Source organism: Sturnus vulgaris, chromosome 6 (genome assembly GCF_052056855.1).
Source record: "Sturnus vulgaris isolate bStuVul1 chromosome 6, bStuVul1.hap1, whole genome shotgun sequence".
Taxonomy (NCBI): domain Eukaryota; kingdom Metazoa; phylum Chordata; class Aves; order Passeriformes; family Sturnidae; genus Sturnus; species Sturnus vulgaris.
Window position 1 is genome coordinate 39,158,983 of NC_142248.1, and position 12,099 is coordinate 39,171,081.

The following is a 12,099-nucleotide window of genomic DNA, read 5'->3' on the forward strand; positions in this document are numbered from 1 at the left end:
CCATTTTGCTTGAATAGTTTTTCCTTCTGCATTCCTCTTCACCCACTTCTTCCTACTCTCTTGGTAATGTGAGGCCTTCCAAGCATGGGGATCTTCTGTAGTAGGGTAACATCCCACTTGTGCAGGGGATGGTGGGGGAAGACTTTGAATGCATAGTGGTGCACAGCAAGACAGGAGGCTGGGACAAGGTTGGTGGGGGGTGAGAGGGTGAGACTGGGCAAGGTGGCCCAGGGATTGACCTTGCAGACACCATTCCCAGAGGGGTTCACATTGGCACATCTCTGGTCTGAGACATCAGGAAGGAATGCAGTGAGAAGCCAAAAAAATCCTTGCACTTTTGCTGTAAGCATCTCTCCACTCTCATCCTCCTCTCCTCTCTCCCAGCGCTGCTTTAGTGCCTGTCTGTTACATCTGTACACCTCCATCCTACAGAGACATCCATTAACCCACTTCCTTCATCTAGCACACAGCTGGGAAGCCCAGAACAGACAATGAGTATATTCAGAATAAACTACAGTGTCCTTTCATGACCATAGAGATTTAAGACTTCTCTCTTTTCTCTCTTCCTCTATTTCCTTTCCCTCCCTCCCTTCCCCCCTCCTCCCTTCCCTCAAATCCCCTTCCTCTTCTCTATGCCTCCTTCCCTCCCCGCTCCCCAGCAGTCGCCACCGTCCCGTGGCTCCCTCCCGACGTGCTGGGCTCCGGCCGGGGCCAGGCTGCGGGCCAGGACCTCAGCCCTGCCCCGGACGCAGTTGCGGGTGGGAGCAGCGGGTCCGGCTGCCCCTGGCAGCAGCAGCCGGTGTCCGGGCGGGGCGGCGAGCCGGGATAAACAGATTATTCAACTCCCTTTCACTGCAGGCCATATGAACTGGATAATGCTTTTGTCAGGCGGGGTGGGATTATTTGTTTAGCGGGAAAATACGCGGGAAGGGATTAGCGCTTTGCCCGGGGCCCCCTCCCCGCTTCCATCCATCCCGCCCGCCCCGACGGGCCGCGCCTCAGCGGGGACCCCCGAGCCCTGCCCGGCCCCCAGGCTGGGAGGAGAGGCAGCCTGCAGGGAGGGCTGCCCGAGCCGGGAGCAGCCATCGGGCACCTGTGTCTCAGCCCCTCGATGAGGAGGAGCTCGCTCCCTCCTGCCGTCCGCACCCACTGCAAACACAATTAAACAGTGGGGAGAAAAGAGGAGGGAAGCTTTTTGGAGGAGTGAAAGGCCGAGTGCCTTCCGGAAAGTGCTTTACTCTGCTCCCTCTGGCTTTCCTTTTTTTTTTTTTTTTTTTTTTTTTTTTTTTTTTACCTTCCCCTATTTTTTTTTCTTTATTTTTCTACGTGCCTTTCTTCCCTCTTAAACTGACTTCACTGGCAGCTTTTCCCTCCTTGCGCTCACCGCGGAGGAGGAGGAGAAGGAGGAGGGAAAAAACAACCCACCAACCCAGCCACTAAACCCACCCAGCAGTGGATGGGGGGAGGCAGGAGGCTCGCAGTGCGGGCTCCTGGCCAGCGGGCGGTGGGAGCCCCCTCGCTCGGCGAGCTGATGGCCGGCGGCGGGGGAGCAGGGCGCTGCCGGCCCCGCGCACCCAGCGCAGCGGCGGCCCCGGCCGCGGCCCCAGCGCCTGCGGGGCGCTGAGGGCTCCGCGCCCGAGCTCGCTCGTCAGGCAAGGTGCGCTGAGGGGGGATAAAACGGGAGGGAGAGCGGCGGAGAGCAGCAGAGAGAGGCAGGGAGACTGGCGGGTCTGCCCGGCTGCTGGCTACCTCACCCCGGCGGCACATCCTGGCAGATGACGGAGTAACTCACCCGCGTCTGGCTTTTTTTTTTTTTTCCTTCTTTTTTAAGGGGTGGGAGGTGTCTGCTATTTTATCCTTTTTAAAAAAAAATTCCCCTCTGTGTGCGTGTGTGTATACAAATACATCGCCTCCGCTCAAGGAGCAGGATATTTTAAACCCCAAACTATGGCTTTTCAAAAATCGCCCGATGCCTCCAACGCCACGAGGAAAAATCCCAGCCTCTTGGAGATAGGAGCCTTGTGCTTGGACTCGGAGATCATCTTCGGCTTCACCAGTCACCTCCTGCGGAGAAAAGCCAGGGTAAAGGGATCTTGTAAGGGGATCTTGCCGCGGTCCGGGGGAGCTGGGGCCCGGGAGGGGGTGGAGGGCCGGCTCACGGGAAGGGGGTGGCAAACTTGGCGATGCGAAGTTGCGGGCGGCGGTGCCGGGCGGGTTTCAGCACCACGAACAGTCCTGGCGGCTCCGCGGAGCGGCGCGGAGGGGCGCGGGGGAATCGCGCTGCCGGACCCCTCCTGGAGCTTCCCCGTGGGACCGCGGCACCTTATGTGACCCCGCTTTCAGATGGGGAGTGGTGGCACCGCGTCTTGCTATTTCCAGGAGGGTTTTGTACTTACTAAGAAAAGGAGATTGCTCAGCCCCGTAGCGCGGCTCAGCCCAGCGTCGGCCGGGGAGCCCACCCCTTTACCCCCCGCCCCGTCCAACCCGAGCCTTGGAGCCGCGGGAGGGTTTTGCAGAGGTTGTTTGGGCACGGGAAATTTCGGAGCAAGTTCCCAGAGAGCAGCATTGCCCGGAGCAGGCGGGAGAAAGGGAGCCGGGGCGCGGCGCCCTGGTGCGTGTGTCTGTGCCGGTCCCGGTTCCCCGTCGATCCCAAGACGGGTACACAGCAGCCCCCGGGGACCAACCCGTGTCCCCCTTTACTCCCGCACCCAAACTTTTCCCGGGCTGCCGGCGGGCGCTCCGAGAGGCGGGGGGTGGCGATCCCAGTGCAGGGGGGCTCTTTGCCCGCCGTGCGGGGCGCACCTCAGAGCTGTGCTGGTCGCCCGCGGCCCCAGCCCTGCCCCAGGGCATGCATCCTTAGCGGTGGGGCCGGTGGGGCGCTTCACACACGTGCTCGGGAGAGCCGGAAAAGTTTAAGCGGCGGCGGAAAGGTGCCTCCTGAGGAGGGATTATTTTTTCCCCCATACGTACGTGTTTCCCCACTCTTTGTGCTCGGCGATGCCCAGTTAACCACAGACCTTACCCCACGCGCCAGCAGCACCCACTCGCGCGGTGGCGGGGAAGGGGCCCAGAAGCGGTGTTGGCATCTCCGGGGGAGTGGCCGCCGTCACCCGGCGCGGCCCCGCGGGGCTCCGGCTGCGGGTTCGGCTGCGGGTTCGGCTCCGGCTCCGTCCCGGGTGGGCCCGCGGGCGCGGCGGCGCCGGCAGGGGGCGCTCTGGTCACAGGGACGGCGGCCGAGCCCGCGGGGCCCGGGCACGTCCCGGCCCCGCCACCGCCGCACCGGCCGCCGTGACAGACAGCGCGCTCCGCTCTCCCGGGGGAAAAAACTAAAAAAGGGAGAAAAGTGCTAAATATACGCGCCGGAGCGGCAGCCAAGTAAACAATTAGCTGCGAGCGTTAATTTCTCCATCTGTCAGGTCAATTTTCGCGTGTAGGAGCATCCCGTCGCGCCCGCCGAGCGGCGGGAGAGTCGGTCCCGCGAGGCCTGTGCCCCCCGGCACTCCGCATCTGCCTGCGGAGGGGGGGCACCGCATCCCAGCCCGCGCAGAAGAGCGGCAGGAGCGGGGGGAGCGGAGCCCGGCCGGACCCCTGACCCCCGCTGGCAGCTGGTCCGCACCCCCAGCGCCGCTTTTCTGACTCCGCGCCCTGCGGCGGGACCGCACCCCGCGCCCGGCCCTTTTTTCTGACTCCCGAGGAACTTGGGTTTTAGAGTGTGAAGGAAGCAACGACTTAAGTCACATTGATTTTGGCACGATCCCGTAAGGTCACTATGAAACGGCATCTTTCTCCACCCGGCGCTATCCCAAACCTAAACCCGAACCCCAGCCCGCCCCGGCCGAGGCTCCCCCGCCCCGCTTACCCCACCCCACCCGCCCCCTCCCAGCCCCTCCTCCCCTGCCCTCGGAGCACTTTTCTAGCTTTTTTTGCCGACGTGCTCCCGTGCTCTGGGTCCTTCCCCGTGCCGCCGAGGGGAGCTCACTCCTCCTCCCTCTCCCATCCCAAACTTCGTTCCCGTCTCAACATGGGAGGCAACATCACCTAGAGCGCCAGCCCGGGCGGCGGGGACCCGGCGCGATCACTGTTGGCACCCCTGACCCCCACCCCGCCATGGGCGCCCCGGGCCGGCCGCGCCGCCGGGCACCGCGCCCGCACTAGCGGAGCGGGGCGCGGGGCAGGGGAGCATCCCCCGCTACCATGATCGCTGCCGCCGGCAGGAAGGCTCTGGGACCTGATCCCCGGGCGCCGGGGGTAAGTTCCTACAACACTCCTCCCTGCGGTTGAGCTTTTCTTTGGTTTTTCCTTTTTTTTTTTTCTTTGCTCTTCCTCACTTTTTTTTTTTTTCCCTCGCGAGGGTGGGAGCAGCGTTGCCTCCGCGTCCCGCGTTGCTGAGCTGTGCTGTCTCCGCAGGTGGCGGAGGGGAGCGCGGTGCGGGAGCTCTCCCCACGGAAGAAGCCTCCGGCCGCCGCCGAGGAGGAGCGCTGCGCCAGCCGCCCGCCGCCCGAGGGAGCGGGAGCCGCCGCGGGGGCCGAACCGCGGCCGCTGGAGCGGGCGGCGGCCGGGGGCTGGTGCCGGAGCTGCCAGGCGCAGCTGGCCGAGCTGAGGAGGCAGGCGGCCCGGCTGGCTGCCGGCGGCTGCCCGCCCAACGCCCCGCCGGTAAGTGCAGCGGCCAGCACCGCCGGGGGGTTTGGGGGGGGAGGGGGGGGCACAGAGCCTGGCGTGGGGTCACAGGTACATCCCCAAAGGATTTGGGAGGGCAGCGTGACGGCAAAGCCGGAGATTTCCAACCGAGGAGGGTTCTTCAAAAGTTCAAGGATTTTTTTTAATCAAAAAGCGAAACTGTGCGGCTGGACGCTCACCGGCTGAAACAGTTAAAAATAAAATAGGGAGTTGGGGAAGAGGAGCGGAAGAGCCGAGGAGCGGCTGTGCAGGTGCCGTGCGGGACGCGCCCTCGGGGCCGCCCCAGAGCGCGGGTGCCGGGGGAGCTCCCCGTGTCCCCCCGCTGGAGCCGGGGCCGCCCAGCCCCGCTGACACCGCCCCGGGGATGCCGGCTCGGTGTTGCGACTGGGGTTTGCCTTTATCCTTACTAAGAGAAGCTGCTGGTGGCAGGCGTTCAGCTCCTCCTTCCGAGAAGCCCATAAAGTGCAGCTGGGAATCAAACACTTGTGTCTGTGGCGCTGGAGGAAACTTTGAGTGGGATGATTTTTGAGTGGGCTGTGATTTTGCCCTCTGGGTGCTTGAACGTGCCTGCCTGCCTGCCTGGCTGATGGGCTCACTCCTGTCTTTAATGTCCCTCGGGTAAGCACTGGCTGTGTCATTTTCCTCCGGTTTGTGCGGCACGGTGGCACTTAATACCCAGTAGGGAATGAAGAAAGTGCATGAGGACGCAGAGAGGTTCTTTCTAACACAGGTGCAGCTTTATTGTAATTGTCTGCACAGTTTTTCCTTTCCGTGTTTGTTTTCTGTCTATCAGAGGCCTTGATTATCCTTGTCCCTTATAATTTGTCAGAGCAGGCAGAGCAAAGCCTTTGAAAGCTTTCAGATTTGATACAGTCTTGCCTAGACATTTAAAGTGATCCTGAGAATTAGCTGATGGGGCAAAATGCAACAGAAGACCCTGAGATTCTGTTTCAGGACACACAAAATGTGTGTTGGGGTTTTGATAACGTTTGGAAGTAATGTATTGTTTTCTAAACAATGCTTATCTGGATGTTTGCAAGAATAGGGGGGAGGGTCTGAAGAGGAAGCCAAACCCTACTGACCTTCGTTTTCATTCAAAGAGTTCCTGTATGATCTACAGAATTCCCATTGAATCTAAATATAGTTTTGTTTGGAAGTGCATTGTGGAGCAGTGTCCGAATGCACAGTGAGGTTTGCATTTTCAGGCCAGATCCAATGCCTTTTGAAATCGACAGGAGTCTCTCTTTTGACTTGCTGGGTTTGGAGCAGGCTCTTATTTCTGTGGTGTAAAAGGTCTCATATCTTATCTCATTGGATTCAGGACTGTTGGACCTTTTGTTTTCTGGATTGCTGCAAATGGTGGAAAGAAGTTAAATTTCCCTTGTGAAGTGCCTGAAATAGGCTGCTTCAATGAGGAGCACAGAAACCCCTGTTCCTGTTGTTGGGGTGGGCCTCTGCCATAAAGAATTGGGTCCTATCTGTGAGCAGATCTCTGCCATGGGAAAAAAAAATTCCCAGTGTAGGAGAGTCGGGGGCCTCAGCCAGGTGTTCAGGTGAGGAGACCTGTGAGCAAAGGCCTGTTTGTGTGGTCTCCTTCCTGCAAGTCTCGGGGGACTTCCTTGATAAGCACTCGATGATGGGTAAATTAATCCCCCATTTCTGCAGGGTTTCAAAGCATGCCTAGGAACATAATAAAATGGAAATCATCACAGTGTCAGAACCTCAGCAGACCTGAGCACGGAGTAACAGATATGTGGAGTTTACACACTATGCAGCATGCAGTAAGGCTTGATGGTTGAAATTTCTTGAAAACTGCATTCTCTGACCCATGTGAGACCTGCAGCCTTATTGTAAGCTCAGATTCCCTCTAATCCTGGTGTGGTGAGCAGCTCCTCAGGAAGGAAGATGCAATAAACAGTTGCACTTACTGCCTTGTGAGTGTGAAGTAGGTTAGTGGGAGATAACAGTCAGGGGTTCGGCTACTCAGCTGCTGTGAATTGGCCTTGCAGTGGGAATCTGATGCAATATGTTGGCAGAGTGAGCACCGTGTAATGTTTGTGCCAAAAAGGCAGCTTGCTTGATTCCCCCCCCCTTGCTTTCTTGTTTAATTATATAACAAGACATCTGAAAATGCAGCTCCTCTCTGCCCATACAATGCAAGTCCAAAGTTTCCTACAAAGCTCTTCTAATGCACTGTCAAACTAAGCAACTACTGGATGAGTAAACACCAGAAGGCTACTGCTTGGAGCATGCTGCTCTCAAAGGATTTACCTCCTTTGCCATAATAATTAAGAGATCTTTCAGCACAGATTCAGAAAGGTTTCCACACCTGGTTGAAAACCCTTTGGAAAGGTGGGTGGGTGCCTCAGAGATGAAAGAAGGGCTAGTTTCCTGCTGTTGATATCTTTCCTGATGAAAGAGTGGAGGTGTATTCTCATGTGTGGGGCAGCTGACAAGGGATTGAATTCACATTAGAATAGAAAACCAACATAGTGTTTGCAGTCTGCAGGGATAACAAATCTAATTACTCGAGAGGGCTATGATTCATACAGTTTGTGTTGCTATCCTTTCAATTAGACGTATTTAAAATATATAAATAATTTAAAGTTTCAGTGTTCAGATGATGTGCATTGATTACAGAATACTGTTAGTTGTTTGTGTCTCTTCAAAGTCCTCCAAATCTCTGTGGACAGCTGATAAAAAGATGCACCTCTTTGCTTATGTTAAAACGCTTTAAACAGTCTCCCAAGCACAAGGTTTACTGCATCCTACACTCTCAGTTCCCTTCATACTACTGCTGCTGCCTTTACAGTTTTTCACCACAGTGAGGCCTGTGTGTGAATCAAAATGTGATTTTCATTAACTGTGGATGGAACCAAGCAAAGTTTAATCTGAAATTATCCCAGATTAACATTCTGGTATTGCAGTTTTGGCATCAATCACTGGGTCATGTACTGAACTAATGCAGGAGGGAAAAACAAGGTGTCTTGGTTTATCCCTAATTGAAAGTTTTGCAGGCTGTGTCCCTGGGGAGTTGGTAATGGGATACAGGATCTCTTACTGCCAGAGTTCTGGCTGGAGTGGAGAGCAGGTTGCCGTGCCTGGAAGTTGTTGCTGTTGGCAGCTGTGGGACAATCCATGGGAAATGAGTTGGTGGTCTGTGTTTCACTCCCAGTTGGCAAATAGCCTTGTCACAAACCACAATTACCACTAATTGGTATCATTGTTGGCAGTTTCAGGGAGACACTGAGGACTGAATGGGATGTAGATTAAATTAGTAATAATATTACTTAGCACCTAAATTCTTCATTGTGCTTCACAAATGCTAATTAATCAATTTGTGTGATTGCCCCTGTTAGGTAAAACCCAAACATGCTGTCATTTTTGAGGAGGTGTATGCCAGAGTGAGGTGTGTGTTTCCAGAAGGAAGTGGAGGGGCAGGGACTGTTCAATATGAGAGATGTGCTCCTCTAGCTGCATTTCAGGAGGTAAACTCTTTGCTGCCTCTGGCACAGGCAATAGCCTTTAGGATATACAGCTACTGTAAAATGGTTTTAGCTAATCCCTTATGAGCAGAGGAAAAAAGCTCTGCTGGTGTTAGGAATACACACACAGATGCAACTACATCCACAGAAGGGATTTATACTGGTGTAAATATTTTGGTTGTAGAAAAGTAATGCTTGTGCCCAGGTATACTGTATTAGAAAATTTTTTTTATCAGTAGTGAAAGGAGGCCAAGACCAGCAGAAATTCACTTTGAAAGTGATTAGCTTTGATCATGTTTTTCCCAGCCCAGGGATTCAGACATGGCCTTTCACTTGTCCCCGTCCACCCTCACCCCCAGCTTCAGCAGTTTATACTGTACCTACTGCCAGTGCAGGCAGGTGCTAAAGGCAACATCAAACAGGCAGAAACATTCATTTTGTGTTATAGCTTGAGTTCAGGAAGTTCTTGCTGTCTTAGTATTTAAGAGCTTCTTTTTTTCCCTGTTCTGTTGTTCTGTTTTAAATTTTTACCCTCATTGCATTATCTGCACTGTGTGTTACATGAAGCACACCACTGAACAGCTTCCAAGGGCCTGAAGGGCAAAGAAGAGAGTGTGGCTCTGTTGCTGGTGGGATTGGCAGTTTTTTGTTCCTCAATACCTGAAAAGTCTGTATTCCCGGTTGCCCAGGTAAACTGCACTTGGGTACAAAGGGTCACGCTGCCAGCCCTGGTCGGCAAGGAGCCTCAGTGACCAGGTTATGCCTTTGTTGCTGATGAATCACGAATCATTTGAGGGAGCCAAGCAAGTCCCAGCCTGCTTTTTCCTTGTCAGGGCTTGGTGTTACACCAGCCAGAGTTGGAGGAATCTCTGGTGCTCTGGGAAAAAAGGGAAGATGGCAGTGGCTTTAGACGTGCTGTTTACGTGCATGTGTCTTACGTGTGCAAATGCCAGGCAGCACTGCTGGACTCCCATCACCTCTCCTTCTGGTCAAAGTGATGGTGGCACACCTGTGTGTGCTGCTGACTGCATCACCTGAAGGGGAGATGAAGAACAGAGTTTTGGGATGGGCAGGCTCTTTCCTATGGGTTTCTCCTGTATGTTAAATAACTCCCCCATGTTTCCACCAGCAGCAGAACTAGGGAAGGAGGGCATGGTAGGATGGATGTTCACTGCATTTGTCCTCCCAATCCTTCTGCATTAATCCCAGCTGTTCCCTCCTTGTCCCAGATGGCTCCATTAGAGGGAGCATCTTCTCTGCAGCTGCATACAGTTTGGTTGACAGCAAGCTAGTACTTGGACATCTGGCTTCTGCCAAACAACTAATAACACATGGGTACTGCCCAGTTTCTCTCACAGTTTGTGGAAGTTGTAGGAACTTGTTCTGAGCCTTCTACCTAAATTTCATATCATTTGACAGGTTCATAAGCTGTTAAGGAGGGCTGTCAGTAACAAGGATGGGAAGAAGGGCCATGCAGTAGCTCTTGCTTTGGAAAACTAAGCTGAGAGTCAGGCATGGGATTGAGGGCTGTAGTCTTGATGTGTGAGAGTCAGGGATGTTTGTGATTCCCACCTTGGCCACTCTGATAGCCTGGAATTGAGGCAGGGAGAGCTCATGTGGTCCCTGGCTGCCAGTACCTGTCTCCTCACTGTGCACTGTTGGGTGTTCCAGGAGCCCGTGCTGCACGTGGAACACCCTGGGAGAGGGCTCTGTGTCCTAAGTGTTTGCCTGTGGAGTCATGCTTCCCTGAAAGAAAAAGGATTCACAGCATATGGGGGCTTCTTGCAAGACTTGAGGTGCATGTGGAATTGGCCTAAGCTTTTAGGAGCAATCTCTGGCTTCACTGACTTTTCCTGCCTGTGCCCATTGTTTTCTGTTAGTGTGTCAGTCCTTAGTACTGGGGTAGCCCTTACTGCCTGGAATTTGAGTCACAATGGTGAAACAGCTGAGTCTTGGCTAAGTTTGGGGTCTTCTGTTACTTAGGGGCTCTTCTTATTTTCATGGGAGGTCTTTCTGCAACTGGGTTGATGTGGATAAGGGGAATTGAGTGGGAGAGCTGTCTTTTACAGATTGCTCTCTAGAGAAATCCAATTTTCATGGCTCTTTACAAGCACTAAATGTGCCTTAAAATGTTCTATACTTAACATTTCAAAAATGCGTAAGTGGAAAAGTAATGTCTTAGTTAATAAATATGAAACTACGGGGCATTTTTTTAAGATGCACATTTAATATTTAATTTTGTGAGAGAGACTCTTGCAGAGACTTGGCTGTGGGGTGCTCCAGGCAATGAGCTCAGATGTGGATTTCAGGTACGTGTGCAGTCTAATAACAGGGTTAGTGACAGCACTGTGTCAAATGTGTTGACACGAGCAGTTCCCTTCTTTGACTCGCAGTCGTTCCCCATGTGACAGGACAGGCTGCAGAAGCTAATTGTAATGAGTTTGCTTTAGACACTTAGGATTTTCAAGCATGCCCTTTTAAAATACAGGTGAGAGGAATTATCTTGCAGTTTGGATGCTGGAGGCAAGAGACCTTCTCACTGGGGGATCTGAAGTGGGGGAGTGGGGATTGCACAATTAGCTGAAGGTACTGTGGTCTCCTGGGTAGCTGAGGGTAATTAGTGTTTCTCTGGCTCTTTCTCTGGCTAATTCCTTCAGCACCCTGCCCTATTAGGGGAAAGGGAGGAAACACATAAACCATTTCAAAATCCCAGGGGGTGGGAAAGAGCATCTGCTCCTAACATCTGAGGTTACTTTGAACCTGTTGAAATATGTAGTAGCTGCTTTATTGTTTTTGCCAAGAGCTTCCACCTACAGTGATCCCAACCTCTGACTGGTTAACAATGAGGTTGTTGGAGGCAGTAGTCATCCTCCTCCTCTTCCCTGCTCCCAGCAGCTGATAGTGGCTGCTGCCCTGGACCTGGCACTGCAGGGTAGAGGAGTGGGGATGTTATTTGTTTTTTGTTTTCCCCCCAAGACCAGGATTGCTCACCTTGTTCACAGTTGCTGCATGTGTCTCCTGCTGCTCGGGTGCCCCAAAATAGCTGCACTCTGTAGGCCTGAGTTGTTCTTGCCACAGTGAAGATGCTGATGTAGGGAAGAGCCAGTTAGCCCCTGGGTTTTCAGCTGGCATAAGAACATTTTGTCATGAAAAGTGAGCAGAGATTTTGCTCTTCACACTGGTTAGATGAGGAGAATCTCTCTGAAAGCATCTCTATGTCTTAAGGAATATTTTTCCATGCCAATGCTGTTGCCTTTCTCAAAACTGGATTACCTTCAGGAACTAGATCTATTTGGATATTGGTCACACTGAGTATGGCAGGCAGCTGTCCAGTTGGAAGTACTGTATCTGCTCTTATTTACTGGAAATCAGTGGAATTTAACTTGTCTGAATTTGTCTCCTTGCCCTCTGGCTGCAGACCTACAGCACTGGAATAACTATTTTGTATTTATTTACGTGTCCAATATATCCCCAAATGGAAGGCATCATTAGTAAGGTGGAAATCTTGTCTATTGCTGGCTGTGCTTGGGATTGGGACCTACCTGACTTCTTCTACAAGTGTCTACTATTTTTGTATAGTGACTTATGGGAGAAAACTTGGGCCTTACTTCAAAGAGAATCATACCTCCTGCTGCCTCTCTTAACAGGAATTGTCCCACTGCAGGGATGCAAAATCTGAATTAATCCCTGGATCTGTCACTAAGTTTGTGAATTTGGGCAAGCAGCTTAATATCCATGGGCTTAATTTCTCCTTTGCTCAGCAAAGAGAAAATGCTTCCATCTTTAGTTCATTTCTACTTTTTTTGTGGTGAAGACTCTCTTGCTTGTCTCATTAAGCATCATCAACTGCTGTTAGTAGAGCTGACTGCTGCTATTCATGTGCATTATAAGAATATATCACACAGGACACAGAAAATAGTGGACTCTGTGACTTGCA

General features: G+C 53.0%; 1 protein-coding gene across 4 annotated transcripts in view; it reads left to right on the forward strand.

The window, feature by feature from the left end:
- The first annotated feature begins 1,726 nt into the window (after positions 1-1,726).
- Positions 1,727-12,099, forward strand: part of KIF26A (kinesin family member 26A) — a 95,797-nt gene continuing 85,424 nt past the window's right edge. For 2 of the 4 annotated variants that reach the window (XM_088166291.1, XM_088166294.1), the window contains exons 1-2: positions 1,729-2,082; positions 4,408-4,653. In XM_088166291.1, the coding sequence (XP_088022417.1) occupies positions 1,948-2,082; positions 4,408-4,653 (381 nt within the window). In that variant the 5' untranslated portion in view covers positions 1,729-1,947. Of the gene's footprint in view, positions 2,083-4,407; positions 4,654-12,099 lie in introns of all 4 variants that reach the window. The other 2 variants (XM_088166292.1, XM_088166293.1) reach the window with 2 other exon arrangements.